At 35.9% G+C, this 22,259-nt stretch overlaps 2 protein-coding genes across 2 annotated transcripts in view; one reads left to right on the forward strand and one right to left on the reverse strand.

The window, feature by feature from the left end:
* The window catches only part of RYR3 (ryanodine receptor 3), a 215,655-nt gene extending 202,657 nt beyond the window's left edge, over positions 1 to 12,998 (forward strand). The window contains exons 94-104 of the mRNA XM_005149274.3: positions 143 to 273; positions 2,467 to 2,509; positions 3,090 to 3,217; positions 4,164 to 4,224; positions 5,240 to 5,386; positions 6,876 to 7,010; positions 8,424 to 8,580; positions 9,330 to 9,394; positions 9,506 to 9,606; positions 11,180 to 11,231; positions 12,048 to 12,998. Of these exons, the coding sequence (XP_005149331.2) occupies positions 143 to 273; positions 2,467 to 2,509; positions 3,090 to 3,217; positions 4,164 to 4,224; positions 5,240 to 5,386; positions 6,876 to 7,010; positions 8,424 to 8,580; positions 9,330 to 9,394; positions 9,506 to 9,606; positions 11,180 to 11,231; positions 12,048 to 12,143 (1,116 nt within the window). The 3' untranslated portion in view covers positions 12,144 to 12,998. The remainder of the gene's footprint in view (positions 1 to 142; positions 274 to 2,466; positions 2,510 to 3,089; positions 3,218 to 4,163; positions 4,225 to 5,239; positions 5,387 to 6,875; positions 7,011 to 8,423; positions 8,581 to 9,329; positions 9,395 to 9,505; positions 9,607 to 11,179; positions 11,232 to 12,047) is intronic.
* AVEN (apoptosis and caspase activation inhibitor) overlaps positions 12,017 to 22,259 on the reverse strand; it is a 97,559-nt gene continuing 87,316 nt past the window's right edge. The window contains exons 3-6 of the mRNA XM_005149275.4: positions 20,314 to 20,384; positions 17,014 to 17,109; positions 14,658 to 15,015; positions 12,017 to 13,529 (exon numbers count right to left, since the gene is read on the reverse strand). Coding sequence (XP_005149332.2) covers positions 13,411 to 13,529; positions 14,658 to 15,015; positions 17,014 to 17,109; positions 20,314 to 20,384 — 644 coding nt within the window. The 3' untranslated portion in view covers positions 12,017 to 13,410. The remainder of the gene's footprint in view (positions 13,530 to 14,657; positions 15,016 to 17,013; positions 17,110 to 20,313; positions 20,385 to 22,259) is intronic.

A 22,259-nucleotide genomic window follows, 5' to 3' on the forward strand; every position in this document is an offset into this window, starting at 1 on the left:
GGCCTTGATTTGCTTGTGGGAGGTGTTAGTGTGATGTTTGGTCTTACATGGTATTATAAAGAGTATTTAATACTGTAGGTAGATATCATGGTTTCTAAAGATATGTAAGCCATGACAAAGATGTCCACTGTCATTTTCATAGGTCCCGCTGGTTGTATTCAAGAGAGAAAAGGAGGTAGCTAGAAAGCTGGAATTTGACGGACTGTACATAACTGAACAGCCATCTGAAGATGATATTAAAGGACAGTGGGATCGCCTAGTTATAAATACTCCGTATGTAACATTAAATTGTTATGTGTAAGCTGCTTATAAATATAGCTCATAAAGCCATTGATCTAGAACTTTTGCTGTCCACCTGTTGCTTAGTTCATCTAAAAGAAAGACATTTTTTACCTTAGTTTTGATGCTACGGTATCAGATTCTGGTGTGAAATCTTGCATTATCTTTTTACTTAACAAATACCATCCTAGCATGTATATTCCACCTCCTTTTAATTTTTCTAGTTTGAAAGGATTGTGCACTTACAAGCTCTCTTCAAGACATTTCACCTATTAGTCACTATTGAGAAAGCTTTAAGAAGATAACTTCCTTTTCAGTGACTCAATTTCACATTCATATTGTATAGCAGCATTCTCCTGCCTTTCTTTCACACTTCTTTGTAACAAAATTTGTGTATGAAAAGAGAAATAACTAGTGGAAAATAACAGTCCCAGAATTTGAATAGGTCTAACAGGAATTACTGTCAGGTTGTATGCACTAGCAAATAAGGTAGTAGTTATACACTAATTCTAGGATACTCACCTGCTCTGTGAGTGAATGATCCAAGTATAGGTATGAAAAACATCAGTAAGCTCCAGCACTCTGTAGAAGCAACACAGACAACTACAGCAAGTCAACTCTCTTCTCTTAAAACAATGTCTTATCTACAGGCTATTTACTCTTTTGAAACAAACAGAATCACGTTTTGATACTAGTATACCTAGGCTTAGATTACAGTCTTTCCCTAGTAATTGGGTAACTGGAGAGCTTTGTTTCATTTCCAACTTGTTTCTTTAGTGATTGACGGCAAGCTATGTAGACATCCATTAAGTTTATTCTCAGCAAAACCAAGCATGAATTAATGAAATATATTGTCAGCTTATCCCCAAAAGACATGCTTTACAGCTTGTTCTCCACTAATTAGATTAATCCTTCCTTCTCATGTGAACTTACTTGAGGTTCAGTGCAGGTACTGTACCATCAGCCTAACTGCTGGACAGTACTGTGCATATACTGAAATGTGCATTCCAGAACTGAATAAAAGAAGTAATTGAAAAGGCAAAAAGAGGTACTCTGATGAATGCAGCACCATTAGATGTTTTTGATAAGAGAGATAGACGCAAGCTGGCTACATTGGAGACATATTTTGCTTAAAAGTCAGAGAAATGAAGGAAGGAAATAACACAGATCATTGTACCAGGAAATACCATCTGAGTCACTGGAACCATTTGCCTTTATCTGGAGTAACTTCATTCAGAACTGATTTTTTTTATCCTTCTGCATATTTGCTAACCTCAGTGTTACATCTAGGAAGTAAGGAGAGAAAAACTTCAAATTTTGTAGTATTTCCTACTAATTGGTGTTCTTAAAAACTGACATAATATACAGTAAGACTGAGGAATTCCTGGGAACTGCTGTTCATAAGACAGTTAAAGCAAAATGGTTTTGATGATCATGTTAAAGATCAGGGAAATATCACTGACAAGAGAGAACGCTATTTTTGTTCTTGCAAGTCAAAGGTGATGTATTTCCTAGTGCCGTTACTGTTAGCTCTGCGTCGTCTTGTTCTGGGACATCAGCTCCAGTAATGACAATATAGTACACCTGAGATTACCACTAACCCTGTGTTTGCCAAATGATCTTTGCAATTTTATGGGGTTATTTATTTATTTAGTTTAATTTTACTTTATGTTGACAAGCTATCTACTGGTTCCCAGGAGTTCAGCCTCTATTTGAAATGTAATCCAGTGAATTTAAAAGTTATTTATGCTACAAGACTTATTTTCCTCTGAAAATCATTGTCCGTATTGATTGTATTGCTAGAAACAATGATGTGTTTATTTAGGAGATGAATGATATTACACTGACTATTATGGAGTTGTTAGGCTCACTAGGTGATAATATTTAGCCTGCTGTCCTCTTGTAGCAAGTTGTGTTTATGGATGGGAAAAAGAAAAGGAGATGTTAGGGGGAAGGATGATAATTGCAGTAAATGACAACTAGTAACAGCTGTTGTCCATGTAGAAAGAAATTGTTCTTGTAATTTGAAGCGCAGTGTGTGAGTGAATGAAATTGTACCAGAATGAAACTGTAAGTACAGAATGGAACTGTACCCTGCAGCAATCAGGGACATTGTGTTTTCTCTTTTTTGGGGGGTTGCTTTTCCTCTAAGAAGTTAAATAACTTGAAATATCTTTGCCTGTGCAGGTCCTTTCCTAATAATTACTGGGACAAATTCGTAAAACGGAAGGTAGGCTTTTTATAATTCTATTATGTTAATCATGGCAATAATCTACCATTCAGTTAGCTCAAATATCAATGTGTAATATACTTCTGTACACATATATATACAAATAACTGAGAACTGAAATTTGTTTTACGGAAGTCATTGTGGTGGCAAATGTCTCAGTGAACAGGCAGCTGCAGTGTAGGTGTTAGGAGGGAGGAAGACAGAAGGCTGTGGTTTCCTTCCTAGACTCAGGCATTCAAAATAACTTTGTGCTGTCAATCAGCCATACAGGTCTAATTTAAAGTCATTGTCATCTTTAGGATACAAAGCCTCCTCATCCCCCTAAAAAAAGAAAAACATGCCAGCTTAAGTGATGGCAAATTATATATAAGCTTTCAGATAATAGCCCTTAATGCTTCTATTTTTCTTTTGCATGCTCCCCTGCCTGGCTTCCCTGGAGTTCTGACTGTTCTAGTAGTTAATTGTGAAAGACTTTTTTTGTTTTTTTAATTATTTCATTTCTGACAACTGCTGGCTTAAAGAGGGGTGAATGTCACTGAGGACTTTCCCTAAGCAAAAGCTTCTCTTATTCCATTTTTAGGTTATTAACAAATATGGAGACTTATATGGAGCAGAGCGCATTGCAGAACTTCTGGGTTTGGAAAAAAGTGCCCTTGATTTTAGTCCAGTGGAAGAGAGCGAACCAGAAGAGGCATCTCTTGTGTCCTGGTATAATTTCTGAACTTTGCAGACACTTAATGTGTTGGCACAACTTCACTGTCAAAGATTTAAACCAGAGTTTATCTTGAAACTGTAGTGATGTTTTCCTTGACATGGAAAATTCAAATGGAGAAGTCTTCCTAATGTGGAAGTAAAATAAAAAAGCTCTTTGCTTGTTTGTTTGTTCTAAAACATGTGTATATTTATTGTTATAAAAGTTAGAAAAAAATCCTTAATATGATGCTGACTGATATAATTGGCCACTCTTTTAGTTTAAACAATAATCAGTGCGGCATTTAAAAGTTCCTTAGGTGTTAAAACAGAGTTAGTTTATAAATCAAAGGACTGGAAAAGTATTGATAAAAAAAATATCTATATGCCAGGTATCTAGGAAAAAAGTTAGAGATGTTTTCCTGAACAAATCCATGAGTGAAGACCAGAATTTGAAAGTACCAAAGTCCCAAATGAATTAGGCTTCTGCAAGAGTTTAATTTCCTTGATATTTAAGGCACACAAGAATAAAATTTCCATTTACATGCCATCTAATGGCTAATAAAATATTTAGAATTGTGCAGAAAGAATTACCTTTTCTCTTGGTAATTTCAGCAAGATTTTACACTAGACAGAACACTTACCTCCTAAATTCAAACAAATCACGTTCCATATTTCACTACTTTTAACACACATTTTAATTTTTGTAAGTGGAATACTACAGTATTGCTCTACTGAAATTGCTCCACCAGTTTCAGTGGTTTAGAAATTGTGTATGAGTGCTCAGTTAATGAATACTCTCTGAAAAATTAAGCGCCTACATCACTCAAAAAATAACAGCTAATGTATATCACTACCTTCAGCAAACAAATGTGACATGCCAAGCCCAGTTTGTTGTTTATCCCTACAGAATTCAATACTTAATTTTAACATTGATGCATATCAAAACCTTTGTATTTCCTAGGTTAAGCTCCATTGATACAAAGTACCACATTTGGAAGCTCGGAGTTGTTTTCACTGATAATGTGAGTAAGCTTTGATTTACTCTAAACATGATTGTGTCTTCCACCATGTGCTTTTATTTTAAACAAACATATACAAATAATACTGCATTACAAAGCCATTTTAAAATAGTGGTTTCTGTGTTGTAGCAAACTGCTTTAATTTATGCTAGAATTTTCTTTTTGATTCAAATGGGTATTAAGTGCTTCCTCACCATTAATATACAGTGTCACCATTCTGGAATTTAATTGTACATTCATTTGATTTCATAGAAATCAATCTAGCAGCCAAAGGTGTCTTTTCTAAATCAAGCACCATCTATAGGATTTTTATTCTTGAATCATCTGTTTGCTGTGGTTGGTTAATTCTTTTCTTTCATACCTTCTCCTTTGGAAGGACCACGCTTGTATTAAAATCCCTATTTTACATGAACCCTCTTTTTCCATCCTCTTGAACATTCCAAAAGAAACAAGAAAGCCAAGGTGAATCAAGAAAATATGTATAAATTCATTGTGCACTAAAAGCATACTGAGCCATTGTCCTTCAGTAGAAGCTTTCACATCAAACAGGCTTCAGGTTCACTGCTTGTTAAAAGAATAAGCTGTATTATGTGCTTTAGGTCTTCTGGGTGTCCTGGTTGATGTGGTCTTGAGACTTAGCGTACAGTGTCTTATGAGTAATACAATGCATTTTCTCTCCTCCAGAATCAGTATTAAAGTTCTTTATAACAAGCTCCCCAACCAAAACAGTTTTAAGGTAGGGGATTTTGGTGTTAATAATATTTATACTGAAGACTGCATTTAGATATGAAAAGACAGAGGTCTCAGTTAAGCAATAAACACAGTTGAGATGGTAAGAGACAGAGTAAGAGAGTGGTTTTGAACATGTAAAATAGAGGTATTACATTCAGACTGTGATTCAAATCAGAATGATAATACTGCTTTCTTTCATAAACTGAGTGACTAAAAGCAATATTCTGCATCCAGTAATGCACATTACCACCTGCTAACATTCTACTGCTTTTCACTTTCTCTGCAGTCATTTTTATACTTAGCTTGGTACACGACTATGTCTATCCTTGGGCACTACAACAACTTCTTCTTTGCTGCTCATCTGCTGGATATTGCTATGGGCTTCAAGACACTGCGTACCATTTTGTCTTCAGTTACTCACAATGGCAAACAGGTTGGTGCTACATGCAAAAGTCTGAAAATGAATGTGTTTGATAACAGTACTGGGAAAAAAAATCTTGTAGTGCCTTGGAAATACTGGAATTTAATCCATATTGATGATGATTGGATTAAAGAATACATCCCATTATGTCTTGTGCAGCACACCTAAAACATGTTAAATGCTATGAAATTATAATAATCTATACCCACAGAGTGCTGATAGCTAACGAAGTTTTGTGCACAATAGAGAAATGCATCATTTTAGAAAAATACAAGAGTATGAATTAGTGTCTCCCCAGCTCCTTCTCTATGCTCAGTGATGAACTGATTAGTGACAACTAGTAAGAATTCACAGTCTCTCCTTAGCTACAGCAGTAATAATGATCTGGGCACTGAGATTTCAATACTTAGCTAGTAAGAATGTGCTTGCAGGTGGGAGCATTCTGCACTGTGGAGTATATTTATATGTCACTTCATCATGCAAAAATCAGATTTTCTTTCAGCAGAAATGGAACAATGGAAGTTTCTTCCCTTATCAGGAAAGGGGTTTCTAAAACAGTGCATTTTTTGGAGGGTTTTATCTCTTCTTTTTTCCTCCAGGATGGCCAAAAGTAGTATTATTTTTAATGTATTGCTTTATAAATAAATGTAACACTCAAAACCTGGCATAACTGACAAAACTGTTTCAACTCAAGACAGCTTTTAGTATGCATTCTGAACAAGGTAAGAGTAGTTTTTCTAATCCTGTTGCTTTTCTTGCTAGTAGATATGAAGACTGAAAGCTGCAGATTTTTAATTTGAAATGTTCACACTGGGAGCATACTGACAGATCTGCAGAAAGAGATAAACTGAGTTGTTCAATACTCTTACAGTTCTTTTAAAAGAGAAATAGAATTGTTGTATTTTTAAAAGATGTCGCCTTCATTAGCTCCTCTCCAGGGCTGCATCTTCTGATGCTGCATCATCTACCTTCAACAATAATCTAGTCTTATTAACTGCTAAACTTTTTCACTCAAGAGTTTTATTTGCTTAAACTTAAATTACTTACTCTTTGGTTATCTAGTTTATTGATGGTTTAGCTAACCAGCTTTGGAATAGAAAATAGATGATGCATAATGTAAGTCCCAGTTAAAATTATTTATTACTTATCAAATTAACTGAAGTTAGGTTTGGTTTTTTTTTTCAAATTAGTAGAATTTAACTTTTAAACTAAATAATGGGAATATTGCTTCAGTGATACACAGTTTTTATGCATATAGCTCAGAAAGATGGAAACAACTTCAATTTCTTGATACAAAATCCCTTTGATTTTCATGTGAGAGCAGGGTACAATAACACACCTCCAAGCAATAGGGAGACCCCAAAACTATTGTAACTCCCATCTTTAGTTTCCTTATTGGGAAAGGTACAATATGATACATTTTCAATACTTAAGGCAATACTGAGCTAGCATATCTGACAGAATGAAATTGAAACTAACATTGTCATATCTCCATACACAGCTTGTGCTTACTGTAGGACTCCTTGCTGTAGTAGTGTATCTTTACACTGTTGTGGCATTCAACTTCTTCCGCAAATTCTACAACAAAAGTGAAGATGAAGATGAACCAGACATGAAATGTGATGACATGATGACGGTAACTAAAATATTACTGGCATGCTTCAAATTTCATCCTGAATTTTCAAATGGATACCTAAGATAAAATGATAAGCAAGCAGGGATGCCTCTGATGTTAAATCCATGGGTCTGTTCTTCTAAACTCAGCAGTAGATAGGTGACACTTAAAAACACAGGAAGATATTCTGGGGTTTTGTCCTATATTCTGTGGTCTATGGTTTGCTGCAACACCTTCTACATTTGAAGATGGCAAATCCCTGAAGAACAGGGGAGAAATTTCATGACAAACTGGTCAACTCTGCAAAAAGAAACTGTGTTGTACAGCACAAATAAACACAATTTGTTCTTAATGTTTGCAAGTGTTGCTCTTCCTAGTTTGCTCTTCCTATTCTTATTTCAATTATATAAAGTATATGTTGTTATTAGCACTAATTATAAAAGCCTGCTCCAACCCCCTTACAACTAGTAATTTAGTCAAGAAGTAAGAAGTCAAGGGTGAGGAGAGAAGGGAGAAATTAAAAGTTATTTATTACCACTGATAATATAATGCTGCTAATTTCCCTTCTGTCTTCCACCCATTACCACAATGTTGTTTATGTTGTATTAAGAGATATTCTACAGATACATATTACAGTTTGAAGAGGTTTTGATTTTCTTACTGTCAACAGAAAAGAGAACAAATTAGGTATTAAAAATGTAATATTCAGAGTTTGAGGCCAGCTAATTTCTTCCATGGAAAAGTCACTCTCTGTCCTGTGCTATAAGCTAAAGATAAATGAATCCCCTCCGAACAGAGGTGTGTCACAGGTTTCACAAAATGAGCTTCCCTATTCTTGGGCTTTCTTTCGAGCACTGAGTGCTAAGTAAGATGTGCAAATGACAGAAATAATGAAAAATGCCCAACGAGTATTATTTAACTGGGCCCTCTCCAAGTTGGATACAATCATCTGGTCATAAAATAAATGTAGGAGTATTTGGAATAATGAACCTTATTACATCTATATTACATTTTAAACCACTCTACCAAGTGAGGTAAATAAATTCCAAGTTATGTTTTTAAATATGATCAAACTAGTAACAGCATCTTATATCAGCAGTAAAGTTGCATTATAAAAAGGGATGTATACTTCTGTTTAGTGTTTGCTTAAAAAAAGACCAGATTTGTGAGGTTTTATGCTGATTATTTAGCACCAGCACTGATTTCTAATGTGACTTCAGAACACTGGCTGGGCTTAAAGATTTCTATTGGTTTTAACCCACTGTGTGATTGAAGGTGGTTTACAAGATTCTGTAGCTGACTGATACGTGAGGAATATTATATGTTCTTTTTTACTGTAACTCGTGAAAAGAATCAGCAGAGAAGGATCATTTTTCAATAAGGAAACAAAATCATTCACAGCAAATATATCTGTAATTTTCCTCTTTTTTTTAGTGTTACCTGTTCCACATGTATGTGGGCGTAAGGGCTGGTGGTGGCATTGGAGATGAAATTGAGGATCCCGCAGGAGACCCTTATGAAATGTATCGAATTGTCTTTGACATCACATTTTTCTTCTTTGTCATTGTCATCCTTCTGGCCATTATTCAAGGTACTGTCACCTACCTAAGTAGAGACTGTTGGAATTCAATTTACTTACGTTCTGCAATGTATTTAAACGATATTTGTGTTTGAGGTAAATTTATCAGTATATTGCTGTAAGGAGTTATTTCTGAGCTGGGATAAAATCAGTAATTCTGAAAGTAATAATTTTTTACTTAATCCGTAAATAATGCATTATCCCAGGTTCTATAAAATGACAAAGCACATGAAGCATAACTCAACTGGGTTACGGTGTTTATGAACACTGTGACAGCTATCCAGAAGTGATGCAGCTTGTGCATCACTTTGTGTGCATCACTTTGTGTGCATCACATTGGCAGAATACTGCTCCAAATGTGACACAGCATCATGAACTGGCTGCAAGGGGCCTATGGAAGCAAAGTTGTCTTTGTGCAACAAAAGCTGAGAGACAAGAGTTCCAAGAGAAGGAGAAGGAAAATTAAATTCTTTCACAGGAACAAAAGAGATGAGATTATGGAAGCTTAAACTGACCAAAATATAAGAACAGAAAAGCCTTTTCATTCTGAATGTTGTACTTCTATGTAAGAGAAATTGTTACTGCTACGAGTGTTGCATAAACACTTCAAGTGTCTGGAAATTGATAATTGTACCTTGAACTTTTCAACCTAGACATAAGTACGGTAAACTCCAAAGACAATAGAGGTTATCTGGCAGACGTTACTTGAAATATGAAAATTGCCAAGTGCTGAAGTGTTGCTACTTTTCCATTTGAAATAGGTCTGATCATTGATGCTTTTGGTGAATTAAGAGACCAGCAAGAACAAGTGAGAGAAGACATGGAGGTATGAGGACATACTCTATGTTTTTCATTATTCTTGCTCATCTAGATTGTAAATAGTTAAAATAGTGTCTTTGAGATAAAATTGATTTGTAATCACACCTTGTGTTTTTAGACCAAATGTTTTATTTGTGGAATCGGCAACGACTATTTTGACACAACCCCACATGGCTTTGAAACACATACTTTGCAGGAACACAACTTGGCAAACTATCTGTAAGTATATTTTACTACTGGAATTACAATAAAGAGACCTTTCAGCTCCAGAGTAATTTAGATGCACACATTGCTGACAAAAAGACAGAACTCTGTAGAACTGGGGAGTATCTCCATTCTTTCCTGATCTCCCCATCTCTACTCCATACCTATGATTACCTTTGACATGCTCCTTTTATACAATAGTTGCCTTAGTGGAATGACACCTGAAGGCATGTTAACTCCTCATTCCTCTCAAAGGAAACCAAGGTATGTGGAATGATAGCAAACAACAGTTTAATAATTTGGGTTAGTTTGGAAGTTTTGACTGTGACTACTGGGGGTTTGGTAATGTTGGTGAGACCACTGAAAATAGCTTCAACTTGACAGAAAGAAAACCCAAAGCAAAGCATTTTGAGAAGATTCCTGAAAGATAAGCTACAAAACAATGTATAAGTCTACCCTATATTTCTTTAGTGATAGTGCAGCTTTCTGAAACCTCTAAGCAATCAGGAGCTGTATCTGTTTAAACTATTGCCCAACCTCCCAACACAGTGATCTACTTTCATTAGTAAGTACAGAGCAGATCAAAGTGGATATTTAAGAAGTTAGCCATGCAACAATGCTAATTAAATGAGCATTGTGCCAGCAGAACTAAAGGAGCTGAACTGGTGGTATCTTATAGACGCCTGGCTTTGGAAGGCTGCATCTGAACTTTTTAAATTAAAAAATAATAAAACCTACTTGAGCCTCCTGGCATGGAGGCTGCACTACTCCTTGCATAGCAGCTGACACTGCAAAAATCAATGTGCATTACTTTTGTGAGGCAAATTTCCATTAACATCCATAGTTTTACCAGCTAACAACCTCCAAGTTTTTCTTACTATACTGAAATGCTTAATTGGTATATGGGAACCTGCAATTCACAGTAAATTAGAAATGGCCATTTCCTTAATATTATATATAGTGGATTATCTTTTTAACCAGGTTGCCCTTTAATTATGCAGATGCTACTCAGTATACATTCCTTTCTTTACAATGAAAGCACATACCAAGTTTAACTAACTTGAAAGGCACAGCATGAAAAGTGGCCAGCCATGAGTTTTGTTACACAGAAACAGAGCATTGTTAGTACTCTCTAGCCTTCCTAATTAATTGAAGCTTTCTATATTTGAGTAAGCACAGGGATCTGTGATAGCCAGGTTCAGCTAATGACCTGCATAGCATCAGTGTTTGGAAATCTTGGTGCAGCTGAGGATTTGCCACACTTCTAAACTTCTTGCATAGTAGCCAACTTCTTCCAAAGTGAAATGGTTGAACTTATGTGTATAGGAGTTGGCGTATGCCTAATTCAGGTATTGCTCCTAGCACTGAGATGAAGAAAATCCTAAACCTCATTTTTCCACTGCTATATATTTTACATCTTTAGCACTTTTACAGGAGATGTGCTGGAGGATAGAATTTTCTCCTTTAACATAATCAATATCATTACTTCACTGATAGGCATAATCTCCTTCACATACCCCAGGCTAGGAAAAGTTAGGCAGAGATGTTTTCTGCATTAATATCTGCTTTCTTCATGTGCTTCTTTCAGATTCTTTTTAATGTACCTCATTAACAAGGATGAAACTGAGCATACTGGCCAGGTGAGTAGAAAAGAAATTACCCTGTAGCTTGTAGCAGCCTTGTAGCTCAGTACCACCAGGTGGAACTGATGTACCACCAGGGAGTGGGGATGATGCCACCCTCCCTGATTGTTTTCTGAAAGTGAAATAAAAGGAAGGGTTAAAAAGAAAATAAGAGGGTAGAGGGGAAGTCTGCAGCCCTGTGCTATTCTACCAGCACTGTGGTAGCACTAACCCAGAACTGGGTCAGAACTCCACTCGTTACCTTACTGTCATCTTATCTCTGAAATGAAAGCCTGAAATATACCAGTTCTAATTTATCCCCAAAGGATTAAGTAATTAAGTTACTATATTTATAGTCTAAATCAATCCATATGTATATATAGATAGGTGCATGGATGTGTGCATGTGTATTCAGTGTTGTTAGGCCCTAAGTGTAAATAAGAGATAATTAAATCCTATTTATTTTCTTATTTACCTCAAATGAGAAGCTGTTATGCAAACAGTACAAATGAACGGTACACTTCAATGTTTTCCAAGCAAACTAAATCACATTCTATCTATACAAATTGTGTGCAAGGCTGCTCTGATATAACTCAGGCTGATTAATTTACATTTATGCAGCTTTTTTTTTTTTTCTAATAGGGCTTAAATTTCAGGAGCACTGAATCCAGAGAAGTGCAGAACAATACTTTTACAAACATTCTTGATATACAAGTTTTGAGTTTTAATGTCTTTGCAGTTCTACTCCATGGTCATCGGCATAGTACCTTCTTATTGTCAAACAGCACTAACTGCAGCAAGTCTGTTAAAACAAATATTCTCTCTCTTTTTCAGGAGTCATTTGTGTGGAAGATGTACCAAGAAAGATGTTGGGATTTCTTCCCAGCAGGGGACTGCTTCCGGAAACAGTATGAGGATCAACTTGGCTAATATCACAAAACAAATTATTTATTCATTAACTGTTAAGATCCAAGATACAAAGAAAAAACCAAAACCCTTCTTTTCATGATGTAATTTCACATCTTGTATTTACTTTAAGTGTCTTTAAATTCAAAACATACATAAAATGTGATACTATTTCATAGGCTTTTTGTACCTACCACATATGAAACAGGTCTTTTGCTGGAATTTTCACTGGAAGAGAGAAAGCTATGCCAGGTTAAGCCTTCCAGTTCAAACATGATCTGAAATTATAGCGATTTTTTAACCACGTCATTAACCTAATGCTTTGGCAGTGCAGTTGAAAGGGCTACAAGGTGTCTTAATTGCATATTTGACATTTAAGAACTTGAACACCAGAGGCCATGCCTCAGAAAAAAATACTTCTTTTAACTAACTGCTGTCCATTAATTCCCCCCAGTATTTGCTAGTGAATGTATTTTAAGATACAGCTTGAAAAGCTTTAAGCAGTTAAAAAGAAAACATTTTCAAACACTTTGTCAACCTTGAAACATTAAGTGCCTTAAAACCTCTGTAGACATAGCTATGCAAACTTTTTATTTATGTTAGTGTTCTAGGTGAACAGATCCATTAACTGTATTGCTTTTCTGTCTTTCTGTATGAAATTGCACTTAAAGTTTGTTTATACACTACCTTCAATGACAGCTTATTAAATGCTGCTGTTAAAAGACATACACTGTATCACAATGAATACAATTTAAATCTTAGGCCAAAATAAAACAATGATCAATGGTCACCTGCAAGTAGAAGCTGCTAGGATTATGCATTTTTTTTCCTTCTAATAAAAAGTGCCCACTGCAATAAAGTATTATGAACCAAATACTATGCTTGCTATTGTCTTTCTCATTTCCCTACAATATGAAGATGTGAAGTGAGGATGGTGACTAAAAACACATGTATTGATTCATCATTCACAGTTTTATTTTTAAGGACTACATAGAGCAAGTACAAGCTGAAATAACTGTTCTCTTGGATATACTGTAGCCTGTATCTTTAGCAAATCCTAATTTCATCACAAATTTTACACCCTTCTAAGAATATTAGACAATTTTCAATCACATCTAAATTAATTTTGGTTGCACAGAATTTAAGGCACCAGCAAAGAAAGCTGGACCTTTGGCAGACTGAAAAAAAAAAAGAAAAGTGAAACATAAAGGAAATAACAAGGAGATCAAAGAAGATTCAACTCTACCTAATGTTTGTTACATTCAGTTATTCACAGAAGAAAATCTGAGCTTCAGGAAATCATGCTGTCCAGCCACTCTTCCAGCTCTTCCTCAGTAACAGTTTTAGATGTACTTTGCTGTTGCTGTGATGCTGTACTCTTCTCTTCAGGCATATCTAGTTTTAAGGGGTCTAAAAAGTGAAAAGAACACACTTTAAAATCCAGAAGCAATTCGATACCAGCTCTTCATCCCAGATCATTTTGCTTTTTAATGTACAACTGACTCTATTTAAGCAAAATCTCTCTTTCCTGAAGAATCACAAGTCAAGAAACAATAGCAACAGTAAAAGAGATGAGACAGCTTAATAAACTCAACCAATGTGGATTCTATCTGCTTCAAGGCAGACAGGGCCTGGTTTGCAGCAGACAATAAGTGTTCTCCCTACTGCAATTTGTTGGCAATCCCATCGCTGCAGAAGTTACTTTAATGTAGAAGAGCAGAAGACCACAACAGCAGATCGCCTTGCACAATTATTACAGCACGTGTTACAGTATGATTCCATATTCTGATGGCATTTTTTCATAATGATTTAAGCTGTGCTTTGGACTGGAAAGCATGACCTACCACTGAAATAAAAGAGCACTTCAAGACTGTCTTCAGTAACAAGGCTTGCTATATTGCTTGTGGTTGCATCCTACATGTTCAGCCATCTTGGATTTAATTTTAACATAGCAAGAATATCACACACAAAAAATCAAAGATGCTAAAGATTCTTTTAAAGCCTGGTGGACTGGGGATAAGTGGTAAGCCACCTCCATCAAAACAAACAGCAGTGTAGCTTCCAACAATGCAAACAATAGAAAGCGGTTGCTGATTTTTCTGAAATTGTAATTTTTGCATATGTTCTGTTTCCATACTAAACAATTTTATAAAATCGATGCTCGTACAGGTTGAAAAGAGCATTTATAACAAGCCATCAGAAATAGCTGGCAATTCTTCCGTACACTATCAGCACAGTGCACTAAGGGCCAATAATGTTACATGAGAGCTTTACCATCCTCTCACTAAAATTTGTTCGTAGTGCTTTATTTTTGCTTTTTTAATTTAAAATTTTGCTGATTCACAAGGCCAATGCTGCTCTGCAGAAGGAACTTTAGTGGAGAGACAAAATTAAAAAGAAACAAATGTGTCAGAACATACCCTCAGATAAATGCAGCATGACAGAGAGGATGACAGCAGCACTTTGGCCAGTCACAAATTCAAAACAGAGAGCAATGGAAATTAAATAAGGGCATGCTGAGGAGAAAAGATATCTTACCTTTTTCCTTACAATCCATTTTCAAATTTTTCTCAGTCGATATGTTATAGGATAATGCTTCTGACACAGTTCTGTTTTCTTTCTCAGTGGAGGCATCTAGATTCAGGAGAAGATCTAGTTCTTCATCCAAATGATCGGTCTCTTGCTTTGATAGTGCATGACCCTTCTGAAAGGGTTCTGCAGTTGTCCTAGGACCATTTTTACTTCCAGGCTCTGATGGAGCATCAGAATTGCCAGGGGCATGGGACACCAACACTGTTTCACTTTGAGCTGGAGCCTGTCGGAACAGAAGCTCTCCCTTCTTGCCATCTTTGATAATTTTAGATTTCATCTGTGGAAGCTCTTCAGGTGTTGATGCCTAAGAGTACAAGAAAGTACTTGAGTCTTCCTGATGATTAACTCCCTTTTTACTATTCTACTTTGAAATGTAGTTTGTTCTTCCCCATCTGACCACTTACAAAGGTACAATGGATTTCAGCAGAATTGAACTCAGAAGTAAAAGCAAAATTACCTTGATGATACTTTTACCAAAGCAACTACAAACTCTTTTTATCATTTATATTGGAATATGAGCTTGTATGCTAAACTAGCAACTTCTATAGTGTCACAAATAAATACTTACTTCCTGAAGAGTTACTCTTTAATTCTTCTCTACTGAAATCTTATTGATACTCAGAATTTGGCAAGAAATAATATCCCATGTTAGGCCTTCCCTCCAAAATTCCAGTCTTGAAAGCAAACCATACTACAGGTTGCTGAAAATCATTTAGCAAAAGTTACAGGTTATAGCTGTATATTTTGAAAAATGAAAGCAAATTACAAAACATTATCACATAGTGAAACAAGAAGTGGCAAGTCATTATTTAACCATGGAACACAGATTCTGCTTTTATCAGGATGTCCTGGCATTAATAACATTGTGCTGTATCTGATGACCGCATCACCAGTCAGAATGCCAAGACAAAAGATAAATGTCATAGCACACACTTTATAACCCTGACAAAAGTAAAAAATGATGACTAGAACTCTTAAGAAGAAAACTGTATTTGAAAGTAGCATTTGTTTGCAGATTCCCTTAGACATCACATCTGCAGATTTATTTGAGCTTTTTCACTGTTGTGTCAGTCACAGAAGCATTTCATGTAACTACAAACAAGCAAAATTTATTCTGTAAGGGTTACCCTGCTTGAGCACATGGGTTTTTGTTTTTTTTTAATAGAAATGTTGTTTTAATATTGAAGTCTCATTGGTTCTCTGTCCTGGGTTCAGCAATAGCAGTCATTTTTCTCTTTCTTAGTAGCTGGTGCAGTGCTGTGTTTTTGACTTGCAGCCTGGGAACAGCACTGATAACACCAATGTTTTTAGTTGTTGCTCAGTAACATTCACTCTTTCTGAGTGACTTTCTGAGTCTCATGCTCTGCCAGGGAGTAGGGGAAGCTGGGAGGAAGCAGAGACAGGACACCTGACCCAAACTAGCCAAAGAGGTATTCCATACCACAGCACATCATGCCAAGCATATAAACTGGGGGGAATTATCCAGTTATCCAAAGACTAGATCACTGCTTGGGTTGGGCTGGGTATCAGTCAGCAGGTGGTGAGTGGTCGTATTCTCTTCCTTTGTTATTTCCCTTATCATTATTATTATTGATGGTAGCAGTAGTGATTTGTGTTATACCTTAGTTACTGGACTGTTCTTATCTCAGCCTATGGGAGTTACATTCTTTCAATTCGCCTCCCCATCTCTGGGAGCAGCGGGGGGAAGCAAGGAGTGAGTGAGGCTGCATGGTTCTGGGTTGCTGGCTGGGCTTAAACTATAACATTCTCTTATTTTTTCCTCACAGCCTGAAGAGACTTTTACTCCTAAAATTGTTGCTCATTTTTTCCACCACAGCATAAATGACATTTTCTTCACCTGTTTGATTGACAGTTCTATCTACTCTAAGACAGATGTAAGTTTGATTCATGGAACAAACATGTATGTTGATATTAGCTGTGTAAAAGTGTAAATCACAAATAATTATGAGGAAAGAATATGAAAGCACTTTCAAAGTTTTGACAGCTGCTAACAAAGGAAGCTAATAAAAAACCAGTGCAAGCATTCCATGTCAAACACTCCAATACCTGGCTTCAAATCTTACGTGCTGCACATCAAAGCATTTTGTTTACACAAAGCATAGAAGTGCTGATAGGAGAGTAGCCTGCATTACCTGCCATGTGACATGCCAGTTTCAATAAATGTACTTACTTATAAAACACATTGTACTTACGTTTGAAGACCAAGTTTAAAGTGATCATTCTTGCACAGATTGTTTCACTTAAAATATTTGCATTTTCTTGTGAAAATTCGCAGTATTACCTGCACAAGTTCAGCATCTAAGTTCAACCTCAGATGTAGAGGTAATTCCTGAAGAGCCTGAGCCAAAGACTGGCAGTCAACAGAAAGTGCTGATAACTGAAATATAATTGAAAACATAGTATTGCTGTATTGAAATAAAAATGAACTAATAATGACTTAAATCATAGTTTTAAATGACACATATAAAAGAAGTTTGACTAAATTACCATATAAACAGCTACAATGAAAATAATACTTAAAGGTTCGGAAACAAGGTATATATGGAATGCTCCTTGGACAATGCCTTCAAAATCCAAAGCAGGAAATAGTTCTGCAAGTTGACAATGATATAGGAGGCTTTTCCAGCTGAAACATCTTTTAATCTGTGAAGCCTGCTATACAATGGGAATCGCCATTCTTTAATGAGTTGCTGTTTTCTAAGCAATTGAACCATGTTGCTTGTATGTAGCTCTACTGGTTTTACTGCCTAAACAAAATGTCCTTTTTTGTACTTCCCCATCTTTTAAAATGTTTCAATGCTTGAAAATGCAACCAACTATAACCACATACACTTCTAAAATGGTATTCAAGACAGATACTCTAATGCTGCCTAGTTTTGTAAAAGGTGGAAATGCTACTTACTAACATGACAGGTATTGAAGTTACTTGTTCTCTTGTCCCTTTTCTTTTTTGGCTGTAAAGTATTAAAAACAAATTTACAGAAAATGGACCAGCAATATTTGAGGCTTTTAAAGGATGCCTTGGACTTTAGTAGACTTAAAACAGATTTCAGGCTCACATAGAGCAGAACATTCTGAGCACATTAACCATTAACGAAAAAGATAATTTGATATCCATTACATGTTTTAAAATCTGAAAACAAAATGCTCAAGTTCAGTCCATACTCTCATTTTCATGGAAGCAGAGAGGCTGCTACCAAACCTAAAGAGACAAAAAACTGTCCTTCTCAATATGGTATAGACTAACACAGACATTCAGACTTCCAAATACTCATAAATTAGTAGAGAGTATTTTGTGCCATATCCTAAGAGATTTGTCAAACAAACGCACACTGCTCCTTCCCATAGCCAGTCAATAGGATGGCTTCTGAAACCTGTATGCACAGCAAGAATGAACATCAAAGACACAGTATGTTCTCATAGCATATTTACAAAGCTAAAAAACTAAACAATGCAGTTGGTTTAACATTTCTTGTATGCAAATTCTGGTTCTGGTATCTGGTAATGGAGTAAAAGGTCCAAACAACTTAACTATCTGATGGTTAGAATTTTTCTTCTTTACTAAAAAGTTTATTTTATGGTGGATATGTGAGCACCATCAAAGATGATTCACTAGTATAAGTAACCTCAAGAACTCTTTAACAAGCAATTCTTGTTTCCCTGCAATGACCTCATATTTCAGGAAAAAAACACCAGTTCTTTTGACAGATACTGAAGATCAAATATGGTTTCTACATATTTGCAAAGGACAAGGATACTGTATGAATTCAGTAACATAAAAAAGTGTAAATAGTCAAGTATCATTGAATAACAGTTAAGTCCATTTGGGAAGAGCTAAGTACACTTGCCAAAAGATTAATGTGAATGAACATTGCGAGTGAAGGTGGAAATGGAGATGGGGAAGACAAGGAAAGGCTGAGGATGAAGGTAAAGAGGAATTCTGAGAAATAGCATAATGGAAGAAGGAATTGAATATCCAATTCACTAGAAGTGGTGCTTCAATGAAAAAAAAAAAAGAAATAAACCTCAAAGGGATTAAAGGAGCATTTAACGAATTATAAATGCTTCATGGCACATGTAATTAATTGTTCGAGAAAATAAGCAGAGGCATATTTTGTTGCTGTATCTGTCATTTTCTACTGAAAAATACAAATTACTATTACCTGATCCAGTTTTCATGGAAAAGAAAGATGGGGCAGAAACAAAAAGGGGATAATAGGCTGACGATCAGAGAAAATGTGAAAAAATAGTTAGTGTTATGAATTCATTTGTGCCAGGATTCTGATCTAACATAAGAAATCAAATGAATGGTAATTGTGACTAGCCTAGTAAACTATTTCAAACTGGTGCAAGAACAGTGAAAGACAGCAAACAGTTTGAAACAATTAATTTGGATGGGGCAGGATAAGTAACACCAATTTGGTAGGGACAGAGGCAGAAGGATGTGCCCACCACAGCACACTTCACAATGTGCCAGAGTGTGAGAACAGCTCCAGAACTGCGCAGTCTCATTAATGGCAGCCAGAAGAATATTGTGCAAACTATGGGCAATGTGCAACTTCACTCTGCTCACAATGGTGTTAGCCATTCAGAAATGAATTTATGAGTTCAATTCACCTAAATGCTCTAATGCAAAGCCTATGAGGAAATTATGAAGAAATTAATATTCTGGACACTGACATCCTGCATATGAGGAGCAGGAAGAACTGGGAAGAAAAAAACCAACCACAGTCATTGAAAGACTGCATCCCACTGAACAAACATATGATAGTTTAAAAAACTGCGCTTGGATTTATTTCCTGATTTTAATTTGACTTTGTGACTTTAATGTATACCTTTAAATATCACTTCCCAGGCAAAAATTATTGTTAATATTTCAGGAAATAAATAGCAAACACTCAAGCACAGTTTTGCAGCAATTTTAAGAAAAACTTGGAAGACAAAAGCATTTATCTTGCAATAATTTAGGTGACTTACATGAGGAAGGCAGCTGAAGAAATTAAGACACTTCCCAGTATCCTGATATAGAAAACAGCTCTCTTGCTTTGTCCCTTTTTATTCCAGCATAAATAATCCACATACAAATAATCTAAAATCTAGTTGGACCCACAGTAACTTTGGAGATTAAGTTACAACCAGAGGATATGGATTGTTAATTTGAAAGAACTAGAAGAAGCTTCATAATCAAATATGACTATATTCATAGGTAATTTTTCTAAACCATTTTCTCTTTAATACCTCTGAAAAAGGCAGGCTGACTTGATACATGAGTAAAGCAAAGTGAGTTCCTTATTCTCCTTTCACTGTGCAGATTTGCTTCATTTCCTCCAACATTACTCAAAAACCTTGCCTGCTGCTTTTACTAGTCTTCAATAGGAAATAAATAAATAAACAAATAAACAAACAAATAAATAAGGACAAGACACAAGAGCTTCCAGCATCAGGGACAAATTAATAAAAATATACAGATTAAAGTGTGCTATTACTGTATTAAACTATAGGATGCTGAAAGCCCAACTGCCTAGGTATTCTGTGCCAGGCGCCTATCCATACAAACTCATTTGAATAATAATTCTGTTACCTGCTTATGGCACATGCTTTCTCTATCCCATTCCTTCTCGTCAGCAAATCGGAACTGTGAAAGGAAATTTCCTACAGAAAATAAATAAAACACACATTTATTTTTACTTTTATAATAACAAGGTCTCTCCAAAGTTCCCAACCTTACAGAAGTAAATTCAATCATGTCTCATCTTCAACAAATTGGCATATCATTTTCATGCTGCATACATTCACAATATTAAGCTTCTTTAAGCCAAAGTTCTATAGAAAGATCTTTTCAACTCTTATTTGCAAAACAGTACTGAAAGGTGCAACAAGTTCAAAACTGAATGAGGAGATGCTAGATGTCATGTCAACAAGCAAGATTTTAATTGAAAAGTCCAATCTCGCAACATATTAGGAACATGTACAGCATCCACAAAGTGCATGTTTTAAGAACATCTTGCAATGTAGACAGATTTTCACTTATCAACATGCAGATCTCTTTTAAAATGGATAAAAAATGTCCTAAAATCAGTTTATACACACCAACTACAGACTTCTTGTTGTCTGATAGCTGAATTCTCCAGACTCTCTCTTCCTTGAACTTGTCCCTACTCAGGCCACGTCATCAAAGAAAAGGCACTGAACCCTGAACTCCAGCTCATATGCACAAAGGATTGAATTAAAGGACACCTTAGATAGGGCTAGTTAAGATACACATATAATCTTAGTTATAGGATCTCCTAACCTCTTACCACATTCTTCCAAGGCAGTAGGAACTTCCTTTTACTATAGGGGAGCTTGGGTTATTATTTTGGTTTAGATGCAATATTTCTACTGCAGTACCATGACAGGCTGCAAAAGACAGTCCTATAAATTTATTTGGTGAATAAAAATGGACAAAAATTCTAGGAACTCAAAAAAGATAGTAAGGTCTGTGACAGAGGAAACATGAAAGATTGGTGTTGTGAGATAATGGCTAAAGATTGAGAGTAACAGAAAACAAAGATGGTGTTGATGCAGAGTATGGGACTTACACCTTCCCAGACTACGCAGTTTAAGAACAAACAGCTGTTTCAGGAGTTCTAGGGGAAAAACAGAATAAAACAAAAATAACAACAAACAAAACCCCTGTTGAATTATCGCTTGAAGGAAATGAAATTTTATCCTGAGAACTGCAGCTCACCTGAGTCAGTAGGATTTCACCTAGCAGTTAGTTGAGAAACACAGCTCACTTTTTTTCCCAAGTTCTAACAGAGAATGAATGTGCTAGAGGAAGTTTTCAATGACACTAGCAACAACTGAACATCTAACTTCCATTTGGCTCTCAACATTGAATTGCCATTCGTAACTTCAGCAATTCCTGAATCATGCCCTTAATCCTGCATACAGAATCTGAATGCTGTCCCCAAAATTGGCTTCTTTTCCACTGTTTGCCTGTCCCAAAACTTAACCAGAATTCAGCCTTTCAACAATGTTACTCGAAAGTGCAACCATCAGCCAGCTTCTGTTTTGCAAACAGAATGAATAAGCAGCAAAAAGGCATAGAGATTTCCATATTTCTTTGCCAAACAATAAAAGAAAGGAAACTAATTATCCCCCAGCTAGCATGTAAAAATTATTGTCCACAGCTTTTTCTGTATCTGAAGTGCTTTTCTAATTCATTGCACTTTATGTATGCTCATGAGGTATGCAATGTACTCGCATACTAAACACACTGTGTACCTGGCATGTCCATCACTGTCATCTTAAAAACCATTCCAGCAAAAGTTCTCAGTTGAGTATTTATATAGATATTCATGATCATTACCATGTCCAGCTTGAATCCGCATCTCCTTGTCTTCATTAGGTTTATCCAACATTGGCCAGCATTAATGAGTTGACATACAACCCTGCCTGGTCAGCAAGGCTTTGGTTTACATTCAATACGTACAGATATTACTATTTTGAAAATAACCAGTATCAAACAGTACAAGTGCAAAA

Source organism: Melopsittacus undulatus, chromosome 4 (genome assembly GCF_012275295.1).
Source record: "Melopsittacus undulatus isolate bMelUnd1 chromosome 4, bMelUnd1.mat.Z, whole genome shotgun sequence".
Classification (NCBI taxonomy): domain Eukaryota; kingdom Metazoa; phylum Chordata; class Aves; order Psittaciformes; family Psittaculidae; genus Melopsittacus; species Melopsittacus undulatus.